The 23,946-nt window shown below is 34.2% G+C and overlaps 2 protein-coding genes across 3 annotated transcripts in view; one reads left to right on the plus strand and one right to left on the minus strand.

The window, feature by feature from the left end:
* Positions 1–8,101: 8,101 nt before the first annotated feature.
* The window catches only part of LOC106095694 (ubiquitin carboxyl-terminal hydrolase 46), a 158,098-nt gene continuing 142,253 nt past the window's right edge, over positions 8,102–23,946 (minus strand). For both annotated transcript variants that reach the window (XM_013262990.2, XM_059362461.1), the window contains exon 3: positions 8,102–9,849. In XM_013262990.2, coding sequence (XP_013118444.1) covers positions 8,468–9,670 — 1,203 coding nt within the window. In that variant the 5' untranslated portion in view covers positions 9,671–9,849 and the 3' untranslated portion in view covers positions 8,102–8,467. The remainder of the gene's footprint in view (positions 9,850–23,946) is intronic.
* Positions 21,529–22,121, plus strand: LOC106095695 (uncharacterized). The gene is made up of 3 exons (XM_013262991.2): positions 21,529–21,612; positions 21,686–21,756; positions 21,823–22,121. Exons 1-3 carry the CDS (start codon positions 21,592–21,594, stop codon positions 22,085–22,087), a joined length of 357 nt encoding a protein of 118 aa, XP_013118445.2. The 5' UTR covers positions 21,529–21,591; the 3' UTR covers positions 22,088–22,121.

Raw genomic sequence — 23,946 nt, forward strand, 5'->3', positions numbered from 1 at the left:
TTTCTCCTGTGTAGTGGTAGTAGTGGCCCCAATAATCAAGTTGTACAACTTTAATTTATGGGAGTTTTTCGGCAAACGGACATGCAAATTATATATGCATTTTTATGGTCCACACTTCCACTTAATCCCTGCCGCTCAAAAAGTGACCACAAAGCGTGACATGTGCTGACTGGCGGAAAATTGGCTGCAATGGATGAAGAGGCTACATCCATGCGTACAGTAGTGGCGGCAACCATACATCAGTTAAACATTATAGTTGAGTAGACATTACTTAACCATACACCACAGGCCTCATCCTCATAGCCACAGTATCATCAAGTTATAGCCGCTCAAGCCCCCTAAGGAGGCATACGCATAGTTACACTTGTTTTTGTGGCTAGTAGTTAAAATGATACGAAAACAACTGGCGACAAATTACTAATTTGTGACAAGTCAGGTAGGGGCAACCATCTTCATATTGTATAGAAATAGCAAAAATTCCATAAAATCGATATATATATATATATAGGAGATTAGTGTGACGTTACTGAATCGGCTGAAATTTTGCGGGGTTATTCTTGCGGAACAAGGCTAATGCTTGAATATTCGTCTAAATTTCGTAGATTTTTACTGAAAGTACTACAATTCGAATTTTTGTTCCAAAAATTTTAAATTTCGTACCTTTTTTATACGAAAGGTACAAAAGGTTCTACCTTTGTACGGAAAGTAATAAATTTTGTACCTTTGGAGGCCACCGTAGCGCAGAGGTCAGATTGTTCGAATATGACAACGAACGCCTGCGTTCGAATCCTGACGAGAACATCAGGCAAATTTTTCAGCGCTGGTTATCCCCTCCTAATGCTGGCGACATTTCTGAGCTACAATGCCATGTAAAAACTTCTCTCCAAAAGAGGGTTGACACTGCGGAACAGCCGTTTGGACTCTGCTATTAAAAGGACGTCCCTTATCATTGAGCCTAAAAAACTTAAATCAGACAGCACTCATTAATATGTGAGATGTGCCTCTGTTCCTTAATGGAGTATTCATGAGCAATTTGCATTATCTTTGTACGAAAAGTTAGTACTTTTCGCACCCTGCCTTTGAATGAAAGGTACTGAATTTCGTATCTTTGTGCGGAAAGTAGTAAATTTCGTACCTTTGCAAGGGAAAAATCTAGAAATCCGTAATTTGTACATTAATTGAAAGGGGTTATTCATGAGACTGTACCAAAACGATACAGTTTGTAAATTTTACCATTTGGGTACCAAAAAGTGCATATTTGGTACTTTTTTTAGGATCCGATGTTTTGGTATTCAATGAAAAAGTAAGATTTCGCATAGATTTGCCAATTAAGATAGAGCTTTCACTTTTGGCACTCAGATATACTCTGGCAATCTAAAATGATTTACTAAGCGATGTTTTGAAAATCGTACATTTTGGTACTAAAAGGTACAAAATTGTAGGAAAAAAGATGTTTTCTATGCCCTCGCTAAACAGAGGGAGTAAAATTTTGGGTTTCTCAATATTCGTAGTATGTTTTGTACATTTGTACGCAAAATGCAAAGTTTCGTAGCTATTTGCGGAAAATATTTCATTTCGTACCTTTGTACTAAAATTCGTATTTCTGTACCGAAAGTATTACTTTTTGTGCCTTTATCCCAAAAGCACTTATTTTCGTACCTTTCTGCGAAACTTTCTAAAACGCACGAAAAGTACAAAAATGTACGAAAAGTTCTTAAAGGTACGAAAAGTACTAAAATTCGTACCTATGCAAGGAAAAAAGCTAGAAATCGGAGATTGGTACATTGAATGGAACGATATATTTAAGAAACTGTACATAACATATTCGTAGTATGTTTCGTACATTTGTACGCAAAATGCACAGTGTCGTAGCTTTTGCGAAAAATATTTCATTTCGTACCATTGCACGAAAGGTACTAAAATTCGTACTTTTGTAACGGAAAGTACCAATTTTCATATCTTTGTGCGAAAATTTCAAAATTTTTTACTAAAACGTACGAAAAGTACTAAAAGGTATGAAAGGTACTAAAAGGTACGAAAAGTACTAAAAGGTACGAAAAGTACTAAAAGGGACGAAAAGTACTTAAAGGTTCGAAAAGTACCAAAAAGTACTAGAAGGTACGAACATTTGGTACTTTTCCATTACATTTTATACCTTTATACGGAAAGTACCAATTTTCATATCTTTGTTCGAAAATTTCTAAATATTTTACTAAAACGTACGAAAAGTACTAAAAGGTATGATAGGTACTAAAAGGAACGAAAAGTACTAAAAGGAAAAGTGCTAAAAGGTACGAAAAGTACATGTTACGAAAAGTACATGGTACAAAAAGTACTAAAAGGTACGAAAAAACTAAAAGGTAGTTCTAAAAGGTACGAAAAGTTCTAAAGAGTACGAAAAGTACTACATGGTACGAAAAGTACTAAAATGTACGAAAAGTACTAAAAGGTACAAAAAGTGCTAAAAGGTACGAAAAGTACTTAAATTCGTAGCAATACAAGAAAAGAAGCTAAAAATCGAAAATTTGTACATCGAATGGAACGATATATTTAAGAAACTGTACAAAGACGCTACAATTGGAAAATTTTACTATTTCGGCACTAAAATGTTCCAAATATGTCAACATATACCATTTTTAGTATCCGGTGAAAATAAAAGGGGACGAGCTGAAAATCTTACATAGTTGTCACGACTTTTTTTATTTTGAAAAATCATACTAAAAGTTTAAGAAAACGTTTGTTTTCTGCCAGAATTAGTACGATTTGGCGTTTTCCTTGCGAATTGAGCCAGAGCTGGAATTGTGGCACTCGCGTACACTTGACAACCCAAGATTAGTGATTTTTGAAATTCTTACATTTAGTACTAAAAAGTACGAACAAAGCTTACTTATGCCCACGCCCAAAGGAGGAAGCTAGAATTTGAGTTTTTCAATATTCATTCTCAATTTTGTACCTTTGTACGAAAAAGACAAAGTTTAATAGCTTTTTACGGAAAATGCTTCATTTCGTACCTATGTACGGAAACTACGCACAAAAGTACGATAGCTATTCAAATTCTTACTATCGTGCCGAAATGTTCTAAATTTCGTGCTAAAAGGTACGAAAAGTACTATTTTTCGTACCTTTGCGTGCTTAGTTCGTTCGGGTCGAATCTTTTATACCCTCCAACATGGATCGCTTTTGTCGAGTTCTTCGCCCGGTATTTTTTATATGCAAGCAAATAAAAGCGTGCTAAGTTCGGACGGGCAGAATTTTGGGAACTCACCACCATGGATTCTGCTAAAAAATTTATATAAAATAAATTTTGTTGAAGAGCATACATATCAAACTTCTGTCAAACCACCAATAATTAAAACTTCTAGGAACCGAACAAGGAAGATCGAGAGACCGGTTTACATGAGAACTATATCAGTTTATAGACTGATTTGGACCGTATTTTGCACAGTTGTTGGAAGTCGTAACAGAACACCGCATGCAAAATTTCAGCCAAATGGGACACAAGGTGCGGCTTGTAAGGGAAGTAAAAACGGGTGATCGGTTTATATGGGACCTTGTAAGGTGCGGCTTGTAAGGGAAGTAAAAACGGGTGATCGGTTTATATGGGACCTATATCAAATAATAGGCCGATTTGGCCTGTACTAGGCACAGTTGTTGGACATCATATATAAACACTGTCCTTTATGGTTGCCCCTACCTGAACTCGATGTTGAAATTTTTTCTTTTCTTGTCTTTCCTTAAAAGTACAGGTAGTTCGGTTGATGGTAGTAAATGCAAAGATAGTCAACTGTCAAGCGATTTCTTCATGCGTAATAGAAATGCAATTAAAATTTCATTTAAGCGCAAAACACAGGGGAAAAATGAAAACCGCAATCGACAGCAAGACTGCAATTTTTTTTTTAATATTTTCCTCCAATATTCAGCCAATGGATGGGTGCGTATAAAAGCTACCCGGCTAGGAAGTCTGTGCGCGGCACATCATTTATTGACCAAGAGATTGAGTGAACATGTGTTAAAATATCTTTGGGGGGCTATCTGAAAGCTACTAAATGCCATTTTTCACCATGGACTTGGCAAGCAAGTTAAGGCATCTTGGTTGTGGCGGTAGGTTGGGCCAGTTAAGGATTGGCATGGGATGTCTTACGGATAAGTGGTTAGTTAAGTGGCCACATAATAAGTTTGTCTGTCTGTTGGTCTGTCTATCTTATGATAAATAGTTCCATGTCTAGTTATAAAGGAGTTTTGGGAAGTTTTAAATATTTCGCAATTTATTTTCCAAGATATTTGGTAAGAGAGTTAATTTATGGTATTTTTTGATAATTTTGCCATATTTGGTTTTGTTTGTTTATATTGAAGTTTGAAGGAAGGACATTTTATTGCAATTTGCATATTACTTTCTCTTTTAATTAATTTAATACAAGCTTTTGGTTTAGGCTATTATTAATGAGGCAATAGGGAAATGGTTTTGGTGAAATGTTTTACTCATACGTCTGCTTAAGTATAGTCGAAACCGCATAACTGCAGTACGCTTTAGTGAAAAATATCCCTTAAGTGAAGCTTAATGGAAAAAACCATTCATTTGTAGTGATATTCAGTGCAATTATTCACAATTCACTTACAACTTGATGGAAAGAATCATTCATTTTTGGTGCTATTCAGTGCAATTAAGTTCACTTAAATGAAAATCAGCGATGGAAGAAACCATCCATTTTTGGTTCTATTTAATGCAGTTAAGTTCGCTTAAGCGAATATCGCTTAAGTGACAATACCGCTAAACTGAATCAGTTCTTATACTGCAAATGAAAACGCATAAGTGGAAAAGTTATTTCTATGGAAACTATACGGAATTTTAAAACTTCGCTTCGTCAATGAAATTCCCAAAAACATTTTTAATGATATTTCGGTTATAACTGCCTTATCTGTAAAAGAAATTCTTCTGAGCATTGCTCTTATTTAAACTCAAGTTATTTCATACATTATTAGTACTTTGACGTGACAATTCGCTAGCATTCCTGCTTATTTCGCTTAAGTGCAATGTAATTACACTTATCCGAACTACTCTTAAGTGAAAATTACGGATAATTGAAACCAAACCGATGTAGTTTTAGCATTTCATTAATACCGTTTCGACAGTATCCGCCGGTGCCTTTCTTAGCGCTATGGGTACAGGTATATGGTTCATTATCCAAGCCAATGTTAAGGTTGAAAGGGCTTATTACACTTATCCGAACTACGCTTAAATGAAAATTACGGATAAGTGAAACCAAACCGAAGTAGTTTTAGCATTTCATTAATCCCGTTTCGACTGTATCCGCCGGTGAATTTCTTAGCACAATGGGTACAGATTTACGGTTCATTAACCAAGCCAACGTTAAGGTTGAATGGGCAGCACGCCATAAAGGTTGGGATGTATCTTCAATGTATCAATTTCGTTATATTTCAATTAAAGAAACCACAATCATCATTATTATCTAGCCAATTTGGCAGGGCTCTTTTTTCAACACCTGCTTTCAATGGCGATTAACATTATTTAAATTCGTTGAGATTTTTCATTTTTATTTGCATTATTTTCCCTTCTTTTTTTTAGAATTTTCACAATTAGAAAAACAATTTCCTATGTTGCTTTGTGATATTTATTTTTTTTGGCTTGTCATTTTGGACATTCCCTTTGTAGCTAATAGTGTAATCTATGACATTGCAAACTTGTTGGCGTCAACAAAATGTTGCAAATGACACCGACACAAAATAAGCGACATCAAAGCGAGTTTCTTTTTTAAGTGACATGTCCGCCGTTTTGTATTTACACGACACGACATACAGAAAATAGAATAATTAGTTATGGTAAGTCGTGGAAAAAAAATACCCAAACCCAAAAAAAGATTCATTGAATGATTAGGCGGCAATTGAAAGAGTGACGAAGCTGGAAAATGAAACTTCCTCCATAAAAAAATAAACAGGAAAATAAAATTTGTGAGTATGGAAAGACGAGGGTAGACAAAAAAGAGTTGCTTATGAAAAACTAAAAAAATCAGAAGAAATAAAATAAAAATACAAAAATATAAAAGAAAAAAAAATTTTTAATAGAAAAAAAATTGTGAACATTTTTTATAGAAAAAATGTTGCAAATGTTGGAAACATTTTTTATAGAAAAAATGTTGCAAACATTTTTTATAGAAAAAATGTTTCCAACATTTTTTATAAAAAAAATGTTGGGTACATTTTTTATAAAAAAAATGTTGGAAATATTTTTTATAGAAAAAATGTTGGAAACATTTTTTATAGAAAAAATGTTGGAAACATTTTTTATAGAAAAAATGTTGGAAACATTTTTTATAGAAAAAATGTTGGAAACATTTTTTATAGAAAAAATGTTGGAAACATTTTTTATAGAAAAAATGTTGGAAACATTTTTTATAGAAAAAATGTTGGAAACATTTTTTATAGAAAAAATGTTGGAAACATTTTTTATAGAAAAAATGTTGGAAACATTTTTTATAGAAAAAATGTTGGAAACATTTTTTATAGAAAAAATGTTGGAAACATTTTTTATAGAAAAAATGTTGGAAACATTTTTTATAGAAAAAATGTTGGAAACATTTTTTATAGAAAAAATGTTGGAAACATTTTTTATAGAAAAAATGTTGGAAACATTTTTTATAGAAAAAATGTTTCCAACATATTCCTGTAAAAAATGTTTCCAACATATTCCTGTAAAAAATGTTTCCAACATTTTTTCTATAAAAAATGTTTCCAACATTTTTTCTATATATTTTCCATATATTTTATAGAAAAAATGTTGCAAACATTTTTTATAAAAAAAATGTTGCAAACATTTTTTATAGAAAAAATGTTGCAAACATTTTTTATAGAAAAAATGTTGCAAACATTTTTTATAGAAAAAATGTTGCAAACATTTTTTAAAGAAAAAATGTTGCAAACATTTTTTATAAAAAAAATGTTGGAAACATTTTTTATGGAAAAAATGTTGGAAACATTTTTTATAGAAAAAATGTTGGAAACATTTTTATAGAAAAAATGTTGGAAACATTTTTTATAGAAAAAATGTTGGAAACATTTTTTATAGAAAAAATGTTGGAAACATTTTTTATAGAAAAAATGTTGGAAACATTTTTTATAGAAAAAATGTTAGAAACATTTTTTATAGAAAAAATGTTGGAAACATTTTTTATAGAAAAAATGTTGGAAACATTTTTTATAGAAAAAATGTTGGAAACATTTTTTATAGAAAAAATGTTGGAAACATTTTTTATAGAAAAAATGTTGGAAACATTTTTTATAGAAAAAATGTTGGAAACATTTTTTATAGAAAAAATGTTGGAAACATTTTTTATAGAAAAAATGTTGGAAACATTTTTTATAGAAAAAATGTTGGAAACATTTTTTATAGAAAAAATGTTGGAAACATTTTTTATAGAAAAAATGTTGGAAACATTTTTTATAGAAAAAAATGTTGGAAACATTTTGTATAGAAAAAATGTTGGAAACATTTTTTATAGAAAAAATGTTGGAAACATTTTTTATAGAAAAAATGTTGGAAACATTTTTTATAGAAAAAATGTTGGAAACATTTTTTATAGAAAAAATGTTGGAAACATTTTTTATAGAAAAAATGTTGGAAACATTTTTTATAGAAAAAATGTTGGAAACATTTTTTATAGAAAAAATGTTGGAAACATTTTTTATAGAAAAAATGTTGGAAACATTTTTTATAGAAAAAATGTTGGAAACATTTTTTATAGAAAAAATGTTGGAAACATTTTTTATAGAAAAAATGTTGGAAACATTTTTTATAGAAAAAATGTTGGAAACATTTTTTATAGAAAAAATGTTGGAAACATTTTTATAGAAAAAAATGTTGGTAACATTTTGTATAGAAAAAATGTTGGAAACATTTTTTATAGAAAAAATGTTGCAAACATTTTTTATAGAAAAAATGTTGGAAACATTTTTTATAGAAAAAATTTTGGAAACATTTTGTATAGAAAAAATGTTGGAAACCTATTTAAAAAAAAAAAAAATGTTGGAAACATTTTTTACAGTTATTCAAGTCTGTTTTTTCCAAAATTAAAAAAATGTGCCACTATTTTTTTATAATAAGAGACGTTTATTTAGACTTTATTGATGCAATATTATATATTTATAGTGCTTAATGCTCTCATATACGCATACATTGTTATTACACACATTACAGTTGCATATTTGATGTTAAAAGTTATTCTTTATTTAAAGTTAAACAAAATTATTATTTAATATTTTTATATTTATATATACGTACGATATCAACTAAATCAAATAATTGTTCTAATATGCCATAGACAAATTGTGGGGGTTAATTGATTATAAAACAAAATTCATACAATGAATTAATCAATATAATTAAAAGATAATAAACACATGTCCCGATGCACATTTTTTCTTCCTCCTTCTACTTCTTCTTCTTCTTCTCCTCTCAAGCATTGCAATCCCTTGACTGATAGAATAGTATATAACCCGTCTCCGATGACTTTTGTATATCCGATGTCAGCCCATAGAAATCCTCTATGGTGGAGGCCTCTATTTTATCCACCATATCATCATCGAAGAGCAACCACAGGCCATGACTTTTCACAATGCTTATGTAATGACCACGATTGGGTCCTGAGCCACAATGTATGACCACAGCCATTAGATCATATAGACGATCCGGATTGACAGCATCATCTGAGGTATTGAAGAGCCGTAGCTCCAAAGGAAAGACCACTCGATGAGATACCTTAATGTGACGATTGAATTGTTCCATATACTTGAAACGTTTCAGATGTAAAGCCAATATCATGGGCAGTTTTTTGACACGCATGCGTTTTTGAGCCTCTTGATAACTGCAGCAATTATCGCATTTGAATTTATTATCAGAGCATAGGGTCTCGGTATTGCTAAAGCATCTCAGACAATGGGTGATGGAGGTATTCTGATCCACATCGACTTGTAAATCGAAAAAATGCTCATCCTTGCTGCTGACCGTTTCGCAATTTAAGCAACGTGTCTCTGAAGTCAAAGTACCCTGGAATATTTCATGCACCCATGTGGGTTCGGTGCTGGCAGCATTATTCTGCGTTGGGGTGGTGGCATCCGCTATTCCTATGCCTATGCCATTTATGGAGCCAGTCGAATTGGAGCTAGTGCCATTGGTGGAGGAATTGGACACCGTCGTGGAGGTCGAGGTGGTGGACGATGATTTGGTGGCTGCCGTACCAGTTGCGGTATTGCCATTCTTGCTGGCATTGCGTTCAGCCAAAATGATTTCGTTGATGTGATTTATCAAAAAATTGAGAAACTCATGAGCATCTTGTTGCATATAGTTATCGAATTCTTCCTTCTCCTTGCGTAGACGGGCTATAAACTTCTTGGGAGCTATGGAGCCCACCTTCTTCTTTTGTGTGGCTATGTTGTAGAACAAATCGGCCAGACAGGAGAGCAGAGTTTCTTTGGGCCTCTTATTCTTGGCCTTGTATTCCAAGACCTTATCGCGAAAGGGTTTGCAAAAGTACAAGGCCTGTAGCACTGAGTTGCTGTAGCAGGTATTGCCAAAATTCACCAAACCAAAGTAATGCTCATTGGGTGGAAAAAGATCCGAACCGATTTCCTTTTCCAATTGTGAAACATTGGCGCCCATTTTTTCAGAGATACTTCTTCTTCTTCTCAAAGGGGGGAGATTAATTTCTAAGCGAGACCATCACCATAGCAAAACTTGTTAGTTTGTGTGTGTTTGTATTGACTTTTTTGTTTTGAAATTTTAGCGTTTTGTTTTTTTTTTTGAGTGTATGTTTCAATCAAACTTTTTCTATTTCCGCTCTGAAAATATAGAAAAAAAAAGTTGAAGAGGGGAGTGAGTGTCAGTAAAAGCAAAGCATTTTTTTTTTTAATTTTTTTGAATTTAATTTTTTTAAAAGCTTATATATTTTATTAAGATGAGCTTTAATAAAATATTAAGTTAGCTAAAAATTACTTTTAATGAAACTAAAACACTTTATTATCCCCTCTCCAATCTTATGTTTTTTTTTTCTTTCATATTTAATCAGTTCGGTTTGAAACGAAAATCGAAAAAGTTTTTTTTTGTTTTTTGTCAATATCACTTTGATTTTTTTGAAATATGTTAACTATGATATACTAATAACAATTAAATTGTATTACATAAAATTTTTTGATCAAAAAACAAACAAATAAGGAGAAGGAAGAATAAGTTTTTTTTCTATGTTATAAAAATAAAAAATCTTATTCTAAAAAGTAGAAAAATATTCAAAAAAAATGTTATACAAGAGTTTTTAAGTGCCTTAAGATACTTAAAAGCCAAAGTTTTGGCATAAAAATAGTTCATGCTAGAGCTATCAATGCATCCAGAAAAAAATCACAATTTGGGGCGGTTTATATGCCGGCAGCATCATTGGACCGTACTTCTTCAATGATGATGCGAATCGTAACGTAACTTTGAATGGTGAGCACTACAGTGAGATTATATCCAACTTTTTTTGCCCAAAAGGCAAGAGCCTGAATTGCATGATATGTGGTTTCAACAAGACGGTGCCACTTACCACACATCACGCGTAACAATGGACTTTTTGAGAGGCGAGTTCGGTGACCATTGTATTTCACGGTCGGGACCGGTCAATTGGCCGCCTAGATCGTAAGATTTTTAACCCCTTTAGACTATTTTTTGTGGGACAATGTAAAAGCTCATGTCAATACAGACAAGCCTGCTGCAATCGCCGCATTCGAAGATGCGGAAATGGAAAGAGTATGCCAAAATTGGTTTTTGGAAAGGGATGATGCCTTAAATACATGGTCCTACATTTGAATATCAAATTCGTATTCTACTCCCAAATACCATTACTTGAGCACCATATTGCGATGGTCAGTAAAAAATTGCTGTTTGTGGGGTATTTTGGGAAAAGGGTAGAGCCCCAGAAATCTTGTCCCGAAAGTGGGTATCAATTCTTGCTCTATCCCACAATTCCTTTTCATTTAAACGCCACATTGACATAGTCGGAAAATATGTCCGATTTAGGAGCAATCACTAAGCCCTGAAAATATATCAGCAACGTGCTAAAATGCTGGCAACATTTGTGAGGTACTATGCCATATTACTATAGTACTAAAAAACTTCTCTCCAAAGAGGTGTCGCACTGCGCCACGCCGTTCGGACTCGGCTATAAAGAGGAGGCCCCTTACCATGGAGCTTAAAACTTGAATCGGACTGCACTCATTGATAGGTGAGAAGTTTGCCCCTGTTCCTTAGTGGAATGTTCATGGGTAAAATGCCATTGGCCTCAAAATTTGATATCAAATTCGTTTTCCAATCTCAAATGCCATTTACTTAAACCCCTTATTGGAAAAGCTAGCGAATATATCCGGTTTGGGGTATGGACCCTAAAAACTATGAATAACGAGCTTCACTCAAACCCAAATTGTCTTGGTGAGCAAATACGTCCTACTGCAAATGCAAATTTTGCCCATGAACATTCCACTAAGGAACAGGGGCAAACTACTTGGGGGTTGTTATGGTGGTGGGACGTCCCATGGACAGTTAGATTCAGATTCATGTCCCACCCCCAAAAACCTTTCATTTGAGCTCCTCGACAAACATGACCGGTTTGGGGGGTGTTTTGGGGGATGGGGCGGCCACTCGGTTTCATGGCTTTAAAAATATATATCAGATTCGTATTCTACACTAAAATACCTCTTGTTTGAGCCTCATATTGCAATGGTCAGCAAATACTTCCTATTTGGTGGTGTTATGGGGTTGGGTGGCCCCTTAGACACTTTTCCCGAACATTGATATCAGATTCGTGCTGATATCAACCCCCCAGAAACTTTGTCCCAAATTTGCATATCAGATTCGTATTCTACTCGCAAAAACCTTTCATTTGAGTCCCATATTGCCATGGTCGGTAAATATGTCCGATTTATGAGTGCTTTGGGGGTTGGGGTGGTATCCCAAACACTTGTTCCGACAATTCGATATCAGTTACGTTTTCTGATCTTAAATACCATTCATTTGAGTCCCATATCGTAGTGATTGGTGTATATATATATATGGTAAGTTTTGGGGTGGGGCGCCCCCCTTAGGTACCCCATCCGAAATTTGGATATAGCCCCCATAAAAACTGATCCCCGGATTTGACTACTTGAGCCCTTAGAAGCCTCAATTTTCATTCGATTTTGCTGAAATTCAGAACAACGATTTGAGTTATGACTTCCAACATCCATGTCAAGTACAATCGAAATTAGTTTATAAACAGATATGGCCCCCCTACAAACCGATCCCCAGATTTGACTTCTTCAACCTTTAGAGGCCTCAATTTTCATCCGATTTTGCTGAAATTTGGAACAAAGACTTGAGTTATGACTTCCAACATCCATGCCAAGTACGATCGAAATCGGTCTATAAATAGATATAGCCCCCAAACATTTATGCCAAGTATGATCCGAATCGGTCTATAAACAGATATAGCCCCCATACAAGCCGATCCCCAGATTTGACTTCTTCAACCTTTAGAGACCTCAATTTTTATCCGATTTGGCTGAAATTTGGACCAATTACTTGTGTTATGACTTCCAACATCCATATCAAGTACGATCGAAATCGGTTTATAAACAGATATGGCCCCCATACAAACCGATCCCCAGATTTGACTTCTTCAACCTTTAGAGGCCTCAATTTTCATCCGATTTTGCTGAAATTTGGAACAAAGACTTGAGTTATGACTTCCAACATCCATGTCAAGTACAATCGAAATTAGTTTATAAACAGATATGGCCCCCCTACAAACCGATCCCCAGATTTGACTTCTTCAACCTTTAGAGGCCTCAATTTTCATCCGATTTTGCTGAAATTTGTAACAAAGACTTGAGTTATGACTTCCAACATCCATGCCAAGTACGATCGAAATCGGTCTATAAATAGATATAGCCCCCAAACATTTATGCCAAGTATGATCCGAATCGGTCTATAAACAGATATAGCCCCCATACAAGCCGATCCCCAGATTTGACTTCTTCAACCTTTAGAGACCTCAATTTTTATCCGATTTGGCTGAAATTTGGACCAATTACTTGTGTTATGACTTCCAACATCCATATCAAGTACGATCGAAATCGGTTTATAAACAGATATGGCCCCCATACAAACCGATCCCCAGATTTGACTTCTTCAACCTTTAGAGGCCTCAATTTTCATCCGATTTTGCTGAAATTTGGAACAAAGACTTGAGTTATGACTTCCAACATCCATGTCAAGTACAATCGAAATTAGTTTATAAACAGATATGGCCCCCCTACAAACCGATCCCCAGATTTGACTTCTTCAACCTTTAGAGGCCTCAATTTTCATCCGATTTTGCTGAAATTTGGAACAAAGACTTGAGTTATGACTTCCAACATTCATGCCAAGTACGATCGAAATCGGTCTATAAATAGATATAGCCCCCAAACATTTATGCCAAGTATGATCCGAATCGGTCTATAAACAGATATAGCCCCCATACAAGCCGATCCCCAGATTTGACTTCTTCAACCTTTAGAGACCTCAATTTTTATCCGATTTGGCTGAAATTTGGACCAATTACTTGTGTTATGACTTCCAACATCCATATCAAGTACGATCGAAATCGGTTTATAAACAGATATGGCCCCCATACAAACCGATCCCCAGATTTGACTTCTTCAACCTTTAGAGGCCTCAATTTTCATCCGATTTTGCTGAAATTTGGAACAAAGACTTGAGTTATGACTTCCAACATCCATGTCAAGTACAATCGAAATTAGTTTATAAACAGATATGGCCCCCCTACAAACCGATCCCCAGATTTGACTTCTTCAACCTTTAGAGGCCTCAATTTTCATCCGATTTTGCTGAAATTTGTAACAAAGACTTGAGTTATGACTTCCAACATTCATGCCAAGTACGATCGAAATCGGTCTATAAATAGATATAGCCCCCAAACATTTATGCCAAGTATGATCCGAATCGGTCTATAAACAGATATAGCCCCCATAATAGCCGATCCCCAGATTTGACTTCTTCAACCTTTAGAGACCTCAATTTTTATCCGATTTGGCTGAAATTTGGACCAATTACTTGTGTTATGACTTCCAACATCCATATCAAGTACGATCGAAATCGGTTTATAAACAGATATGGCCCCCATACAAACCGATCCCCAGATTTGACTTCTTCAACCTTTAGAGGCCTCAATTTTCATCCGATTTTGCTGAAATTTGGAACAAAGACTTGAGTTATGACTTCCAACATCTATGCCAAGTATGATCTAAATCGGTCTATAAAAAGATCTAGCCTCCATATAAACCGATTCCCGGATTTGACTTCTTGAGGGCTTAGAAGCCTCAATTTTTATCCGATTTTGCTGAAATTTGGAACAAAGACTTGATCTATGACTTCCAATATCCATGTCAAGTACAATCGAAATCAGTTCATAAACAGATATAGCCCCCATACAAACTGATCCCCAGATTTGACTTCTTCAACCTTTAGAGGCCTCAATTTTTATCCGATTTGGTTGAAATTTGGAACAATTACTTGTGTTATGACTTCCAACATCCAGGGCAAGTACAATCGAAATCGGTTTATAAACAGATATAGCCCCCATATAAACCGATTCCCGGATTTGACTTATTGAGCCCTTAGAAGCCTCAATTTTCATCCGATTAGGCTGAAATTTGGAACAAAGACTTGAGCTATGACTTCCAACAACCATGCCAAGTATGAACCGAATCGGTCTATAAACAGATATAGCCCCCATACAAACCGATCTCCAGATGTGATTTCTTCAGCCCTTAGAAGCCTAAATTTTCCGCTGATTTGGCCCAAAACCCCTATTTTATGACTTACAACATCCATGCCAAATTTTATACGATTCGGTCAATATGGTGATATATATCCCCCTATGTACCATACGATATGACTTCTTGAGATCAAAATAATTCAAATACAAACTCAGTTAATAAGAGTCGATTTTTAGCGGAATCCATGATGGTGGGTACCCAAGATTCGGCCCGGCCAAACTAAGCATGCTTTTACTAGTTTTTTATCACACATTTTGCAATATCACACATTTTGGTTTGCTTTTAAGAGTTCTTTGTTGTGATATTCTTTGAATAGCAAGTATTGAACAATACGGACAATATCCTGCCATGGAATCTCAATTTAAAATTTGTCTAAAAATTTAATACTAAAAAAAATTATGCTAACATTACTATTCATTTAAGTCAAGTTCGAAATTAAAAATAAAAGTATTTAAGATGTGTTGTTGTAGTGTTATTAATATCATATAATGCTAAATAGACTCAAACAATACCAAACCAAAATACCATACATATATTCAAACATAACAAAAGATCCCAAAACCACATACATTTTTAATACATGCTAATTAGTACCAGTATTAAAACCTGTATTTTTGGAATGTCTAAACTAATCGAAAAAGACTGCAAAAATTTTCTATAAGATAAGAACTGATTTAGTTTGAAATTGGAAATAATAGAGAGCACATAATGCAGATAACAAAGTTAAAGGTAAATAAAAGATTATTAGCAAACATAGAAAAGAAATTTCAAATATTTTTAACCACTTCCAGATACTGCTATTTCTGGTCATTGCGATTGTTTGTGGCCTTGCTATGGTTCAGGCGGATACAAAGGTTTTAAGGGAAATAAAGTAATTAATTAAAAGAGATTGTTTTTGGAGAATATTAAAAAGTGCTCTATTTCCCTCAGTGTTGCCGTTAAGAAAGGTTTGACCGTGCAAACAGTTTCTCTGGAAGATGGAAAAGATTTGTCAATCAGCGGATTAATTGTTCAACGCTATGATATACCCAAGGATCCTAAGAATGAATTAAAAGTCACCATAGAATTTGTAGCCGACAAAGATGGTTTCAAGGCCAAGTATAGTCTAGTGCAACAGGAATCAATCGAAGGCAATCGTCTAAGTCCTTCAACATTGAAATCATTGGGGGGTTAAGAGATGAGTTTTGAAGAAGGAATGACTTAACTTATGAAATTACTTTTAATAAAATAGGTTGAAAGGCCTCATCTGAAATTATTGCAATTTTGTTTTAATTGAATACTTTTTGCTATTATCTAAACTTGTTCTAATGAATGTCGAGATCTTCTATTGTTAACAAAAATTCCAAGAATTCTTCTGCTCGTAATGAGTATTTAATAAAGATCTCTATGAACTTTTTAATCTTGGCCACAATGTTGTGAGTGTACAACATGATTACGTAGAATATTTTTAAAACCAGTAACTAGTTGAGTCGTCATAAACAGTGTTGCCAAGGTAAAAGCTATTATTTTAAAGAAACTTCAAAATTAAGAAAATAAAGTTGTAAAAATATATAACAACTTTTCAGAAGTAAAAAAAGACCAAAAGAACAAAAACTTTAATATGGGGACGATTGTGGATAAATTCTTCTACATAGAGCTTTCACTGAAGAGTACTAATAAGACAGAGCAAACAACAGCACTTTTATTCAAAATATTTTTAAATGATTTTCATAAAAACTGTCGAAGTCAGTTGAAGAACATATCATAAGTTAATTTCAACAACGAAAAATTTTTTCTAACATTTATAAAGAAAAATGGTTTAAAACAGTATTTTCTACTAAAGAAAAATGTTTAACTTGTGTTTTATAAACAAAATGCAGTCACCACAAAAGGCCTCGTATTAAAACTGAAATATGAATAGGCTAGCGCAGACTTTGACATGAATGGTACAGCATCACAGAAAAAGGTTTCCTTTATGAGCATAAATATGCTATCTATAAGGTGACGTAAAGTGGAGAAACGTAAACGTTAATATAACGATGTAACGTAACGCCACATCGATGTAACGCAACGATACATCGATGTAATGTAACGCCACGACGATATAATGTAACGAAACGTCAATGTAACGTAACATAATATCATGCTACATCAATGAACACAGAACAAATAAAAATCAGTTTCAATCACGATATTAATTGATCCAATTAATTTTTTTATTGAAACTGCTTCAATCACGAAAATGATTATATCATTCACAGTTCTCAAAAAAAGTGATTGAAAATTTTTTCAAATAAAAAAAATTGCATATTCAATTAAAATTTTAGATTGAAATTTGCAATAAATTTTTTTATTCATGCAATTAAAAAATTATTGAAATTAAAAATCAATTAAAAAAGTAATTGAAAAAAATTCAAATGTTTTATAAACGGTTTGCAGTTTGCACCCTCAATTTCCAAGCCACATGGATCACATATGTAAAACTCCTGGAACACGAATTAGAGGTTTATGTTTGGGTCCATGATCACTTCGTAAAATGCAACGGAAAATATTGTTTCCCGAATTATAAAAGAAAAAATAGCGAGGCGGGTTTAGATCTAGCTACCGACATAGACTTATAATAATTTATACATTTTTATTACAGTAACTTTGCAATGGGGAAAGGAGAAATGAAGCTGTTATGCCATTAATATGCATATTTTTATCATAAATAAGAATAGAATTGTTTTATGAAAGCCAGCTGTTTAATTCCAATAAATAGCAAAAAAGAGTAAAGGCTATTTTGATTCTCCTTCAAATTTTTACAAGCAAATTTTTACTGAGAAAATAAGCGAACATGCCTAGTGATTTAAAGATTTTACTGCTAAGACCACTACAATTTTTTTCATCTTGTAACTGAATCCGTTGGCCAATTCAATGAAAAAAGTTTTTTTTTTTAATTTTATAAAGTCAGCTGTTTTTAATGAATTGGCGAACGAATCGAGTGACAAAAAGATAACAAGTAAGTGGTTTCATTTTCAATCAGATTTATATATCAAATTGTTTAAGATTCAATTAAAAAAATGATTGAATCAATTAATTTTTTTATTGAAAATGAGAAAAAAAATTCAATCACAATCGTAATTGAAAAAGAAGTTCAGAATCGAAATAAAAAAATGATTGAATCAATTATTTTTGATTGAAAATTAGAAAAATTTCAATCACAATCGTAATGGAAAAAAGGTCAGTTTCAATTAAAACAATGATTGAATTAGCAATTGGTTAATTAATAGAGAATGTAAATAATTTCATTCGCTATTTTAATTGAAAATAAATAGGGATTAAATTAAAAAAAATTATTGATTCAATTAATTTGTTAATTGAAAACTTTTTTTTTTCAATAAAATTTTTAATTGAAAAATTTTTAGTGATATTTTGTATATGTAAGGTAGCGAAAACAAAGCATAATGAAAATTAAACGGAACGTTACGCAAATGCAGCCTAAAACGTAATTGTATCGTAATGTAATTGTATCGCAACATTATAGCATCGTTACGTACAATACATTTGCCCCTGTTTCGTAAGGGAATGTTTCATGGGCAAATTTAAATTTGCTTTGTATCTTTACGTGCAGCACTAACTAGCACAAGGGACCCATGTAGCAAACATTGTCAAACCACTCTCCAAGAACTCGAATAGAAGGAAAGCTAGCTGTAGATGGAGAATCTTCAGTACTAAACAGATATCGTGCAAATATTAACCATGTTTTCGCATTTCAATCAAATGACTGACGTATGTCTGCATTACGGAGGACCTCAAAAATGAATACAAAAAAAGTAAAAGCGGGCTAAGTGCGGGTATCCACCACCATGGATTGCGCTAAAAATTTACCCTTTTCAACTGAGTTTGTGTTTGAATTATTTTGGTCTCAAGAAGTCATATTGGGATATCGGTACTAAGGTGGCCTATATCACCATCTTGACCGATTCGGATAAAACTTGGCACTGATGTTGTAAGCCATAAGATCAAATCGGATGAAAATTATGGCTTCTAAGGGCTCAAGAAGTCAAATCCGGGGATCGGTTTATATGGGGGCTATATCTGTTAATAGACCGATTCAGATTAAACTTGGCACTGATGTTGTAAGTCATAAGATAGCGGTTTGGGCCAAATTTCAGCCAAATCGGATGAAAATTAAGGCTTCTAACGGTTCAAGCAGTCAAATCCGGGGATCGCTTAATATGGGGGCTACATCTGTATATGGACCGATTTGAATCATAATTGGCGAAGATGTTGAAAATCATAACTCAAGTCTTTGTTCCAAATTTCAGCCAAATCGGAGGAAATTTGAGGCTTCTAGGGGCTCAAGAAGCCAAATTCGGGGATCAGTTTATATTGGCGGATTCAGATCCATATTGACGGATTCAGAAAATACTTGCCATAGATGGTGGAATTCATAACTCAAGTCTTTGCTCCAAATTTCAGCTAAATCGGATGAAAGTTGAGGCTTCTAGAGGCTCATGAAATCAAAACGGGACATCGGCTTATATGGAAGCTATATCCAAATCTTAACCTAAATCGGGAATCCGTTTATATGGGGGCTATATCTGTTTATAGCCCGACTAGGATCGTACTTGGCATGGATTTTGGAAATCATAACGTAAGTCTTTGCTCCAAATTTCAGCTAAATCGGATGAAAGTTGAGACTTCTTGAGGCTCAAGAAGTCAAATCGAAGGATCGGCTTATCTGGAAGCTATATCCAAATGTTAACCGATATGGCCTATTTGCAATCCCCAACTACCTACATCAATAAGAAGTATCAGTGCAAAATTGCAAGCGGCCAGCTCTACGCTTTCGACCGCTATCATGATTTCGACAGACAGACGAACGGACGGACATGGCTAGATAGATTGAGAATGTTCAAGAATATATATATTCTTTATGGGGTCGCAGATCAATATTTCAAGGTATTACAAACGGAATGACTAGATTAGTATACCCCCATCCTATAGTGGTGGGTTTAAAAAAGGCCAGTTCGAAGGGGAATCCATCTAGCGGTCTACTTTTGCACTCCGTAATATTTGAACATTGGCATCTTCACTGACACTCCCTGTTTTGTAAGATACTCAGTGCAAGATTTAAGGTTAACGAAAAACTAAATGGGTCGTACTGAAAAACTAACTTTAAAAATCATGCATCAAAATGAAAACCGAACCACATATGCCCGCAAATCGCAAAATACAAAGTCTATCTCGGACGAAATTTAAAAAAGACAAACATAATTCAAGGTAGATAGTCCTTGAAATCAGAATAGGATTTTTGAGCACTATGAGCAAACAAATCGGACCACGAATGAAGATTTGGCAGCCCGAAAACTTTTTTCAAATGACGAGCTGACCATTTTTAAGGACTGCAAAGAGGCTCCTGGAGCACCATCGGACCACAAATGAAGATTTAGCAGCCCGAAAACTTTTTTCAAATGACCGAGTTGACAATTTTTAAGGACTGCAAAGAGGCCCCTGGAGCACCTAAGCCCTTAAAATTGCACATGATCTCGTTACCGCCTTAGCTATAACCCTTTAAAACTTCAGAGATATCTTCACCCGTTCTCAAACGGCAGACTTTTTTTTTTAATTTTTTTCCAATTCTATCCCACTGTGCAATACACGACCCTTCAAGCCTCCACAACTAGAAATCAAGGACGAAACGCGTCCCTCAGTTGTTGGTGTGCTGTGATTTGTGGATTTCCTTTTCTGTTGCAAAAAAATCTTCGATTATTAAGCTCGTCTCGAAAAAGAGAAGTAATCGAAGATTTATGAAATAACAGGCAAAATAACTTGAAAATAAAAATTCGGCAGAGTATGGCCGGTATTCGAACTTGGACACTCGCAGCAACATCAAGAGCCGTAGCCGTTGTCTGGCATTCGAAACCATCAACACAACTTCCAAAATGCACACAACTTTCAGATGCAGAAATGACATGTGTATACCATGGAAGCAATTGTAGTTGTATGGACAAGAAATCCATCACTACAACAAAAACACATGCCTTGAAAAAGAACAGCTAGTGTGATAAGTGTCAACTTGGTTAGTGTTGTACATCATTAACATGTTTTCGCGGTATATTCGATATTAGTCAACCTACTAATGTATGGCCCTTAAAGCCCCCGTACCTAATGTGATTAAAGTCCCCAAGGTTAGGTTAGGTTTAACTGGCAGTGTGCTATCAGACTCACTTAGACGTTTTCGTCCATTGTGATACCACAGGAACAGAAGAAGGAAGATGCCTTCTAGTTCCTACCGTTGAACCATCCAGATCGCTTTAAAAAGTCCAATAACTTGCGAATGTTCACATCCGCTAAATCAGACAGGTTCTCAAAATGGAACTCCTTCTAACTGCATGTGCGGGACACACACACACCGCAGGTGTTCTATAGTCTCTCTTCCTCGTTGTCCCTACAGCTTCTGCAAAAGTCGTTGCTGGCAACCTTCGGTCTGTCCGCATGTTTTCCGATTAGACAGTGACCTAAAGAAAAAACTGTTAATATTTGGTAATCTTTTTTTTGTGCACTATGGCAACTCTGATTTCAATTTATGGCCGCTAACCTCTAATTAAAAAAATCTAATGATGAACAAGAATGCAAACAACACACTGACCTGTTTCGCAGGTATATTCTGCTACAAGCCAAATAACTCATTGTGAACAGAAACTAAAGCTGATATTGAAGAAAACGTCATTGTCAGTATAGTTGGATGTTAGTTATCGTTGATTGAAGATGCAAAATATGAAACGTGAAGTAAGATTTTGGAATAAAAAACCTTGAAAAATTTTTATTAAAAACAAAAAACATTTTTTTCTTTAAATTACAGCTACTATGTGTGGTTATATTGCTGAGTTCTTCTCATGTATTGGGCGATACCAAATTATTGCATAGTTTAAAGTGAGATCTCAAAATTCTGTGAAAAAAATCTGTAACCTTTGGTTAACTTGTGATTTTTCAATTTAGCATCTCAGATGACTTGGGTGAGCGCATTGAAAAAATATCCCTCGAAAATTTCGATTCAACTCAAGAAGAATTGACAATCCAAGGACAATATAAACAAAAATTCATTTCGTCTAATGAAAACAATCCAAATTTGCAACTGGTTACAATTTATATAGCCGATAAAAATGGCTATCATGTTCGGTACAAATTGTTATCCGATAATGGTGAAGAATATGTATCCGTTCCGGAATTGAGTGTATCATCGCTGAAGAGTCTTGGGGGTTAAATGCCATGAACAATTAAATTAAATTAAATGCCAAAACAAAAAAGTATTTAAACTCAATATTTATGGAAACTAGTGTAAAATAAAAAAAAATAAAAAAGTCGAAACCGCATAACTAACTGTAAATGCTTTTAGAGAAAAAATCTCGCTTAAGTGGCATTATTCGCTTATGTGAAAAATAGCTAAAGTAAAAATACTGGTGAAGCCGCATAACTGTAACTCGCTTTAGTGAAAAATTGCGTTTAAGTGCAAAATTAATAACAATTAATTTTTGGTGTTATTTAATGCCATTGAATTTGCTTAAGTGAAAAATTTCTAAACAGAAAACGCCGTTAAAATGAAAAACTTTTTACACTCCAAGTTCTGATTTTTATGAAGATTATCTGGAAACTTGCGTTGTCAATAAAATTCGCGTTATCAGCAAAAAAAAATATATTTTTGATATTTTGCTAATAAATGTAGGAAACGAAATAGGTATTCGATTTTGGAGGCCCCAAACAAAACACCCCCAAACTGTAACTGTACTGACAATGTCTAAATGGGCTTCAAATTAAAGGAGATCATCCCACCCTCAAAAAGAACTGCTATTACCCTAACTTTCAAAAACGCCAGATCTTAGAGATGGGTGGTCCAAGCAAGCTAAAATTTTGTGCACTCTTATTTAACCTAAGACAACAAGTAAAAGCGTGCTAAGTTCGGCCGGGCCGATTTTTATATACCCTCCACCATGGATCGAATTTGTCAAGTTCTCTTTATAAGAAAACAATGAATAAGAATTGCTAAGCTATTGGAGATATATCAGGTTATGGACCAATTGGGAAATGCAAACGGAAAATCGTTTAATATTGATAGTGCCATCGATATTTTGCCAGCTCTACTTCTTGAGCTCATGGAAGCCGCAATTTTTGTTCGATTTGGCTGAAATTTTGCATGTAGCGTTCTGTTATGACATTCAGCAAATATGCCAAGATTAAATCGGACTCGGCCTAAATTGGTCTATAACCTGATATAGCTCTCATATAAACCGATCTCCCGATTTGACTTCTCGAGCCCTTGGAAGCCGCAATTTTTGCTCGATTTAGCTAAAATTTTGCAAATAGGGTTCTATTACGACTTCCAACAACTGTGCCCAGTAAGGTCCAATCGGTTTATAACCTGTTGTTGTCAAATGTCAAAATAAAAGACTTCATACAAAACTTTAGACAAATCGGATGATAATTGCGTTTCTAGAGGCTCAAGAGGTCAAGATCTGAGATCGGTTTATAAGGCAGCTATAGAAGTATAATCTAGAAGCTCAAGAAGTATAATCGACAGATCAGTTTATATGGCAGCTATATCAAAACATGGACCGATATGGCCCATTTACAATTCCAACCGACCTACACTGGTAGAAAGTATTCGTGCGAAATTTCGAGTGCCTAGCGTAACTCCTTCGAAAGTAAGTATGCTTTCGACAGACAGACAGGCATGGCTAAATTGACTTGGAAAGTCATTCGTGATCCTAAAGGGTGATTTTTTTGAGGTTAGGATTTTCATGCATTAGTATTTGACAGATCACGTGGGATTTCAGACATGGTGTCAAAGAGAAAGATGCTCAGTATGCTTTGACATTTCATCATGAATAGACTTACTAACGAGCAACGCTTGCAAATCATTGAATTTTATTACCAAAATCAGTGTTCGGTTCTATTCTATTCTATATTCCACACCTACACTATAGGTACAAAGTGGGAGCTATATCTAATTCTGAACTAATTTTGATGAACCCCAGCGGATGTTATGATGGGTTATTGAGCAACCCATATCAAATTTCGAGCAAAGCAAATATATTCAAACTGTAATAACTACGGTAGACAAATTGC

This window comes from Stomoxys calcitrans, chromosome 2 (assembly GCF_963082655.1).
Source record: "Stomoxys calcitrans chromosome 2, idStoCalc2.1, whole genome shotgun sequence".
NCBI classification, from domain to species: Eukaryota; Metazoa; Arthropoda; class Insecta; order Diptera; family Muscidae; genus Stomoxys; species Stomoxys calcitrans.

Bases quoted from the DNA above. Each gene is read 5' to 3' on its own strand.
- LOC106095695 (XM_013262991.2), top strand. From the start codon at position 21,592: ATGCAAAATATGAAACGTGAA. The intron at 21,613-21,685 runs GTAAGATTTTGG...TTTAAATTACAG, and splicing joins TGCAAAATATGAAACGTGAA to CTACTATGTGTGGTTATATT. The intron at 21,757-21,822 runs GTGAGATCTCAA...TTTTCAATTTAG, and splicing joins AAATTATTGCATAGTTTAAA to CATCTCAGATGACTTGGGTG.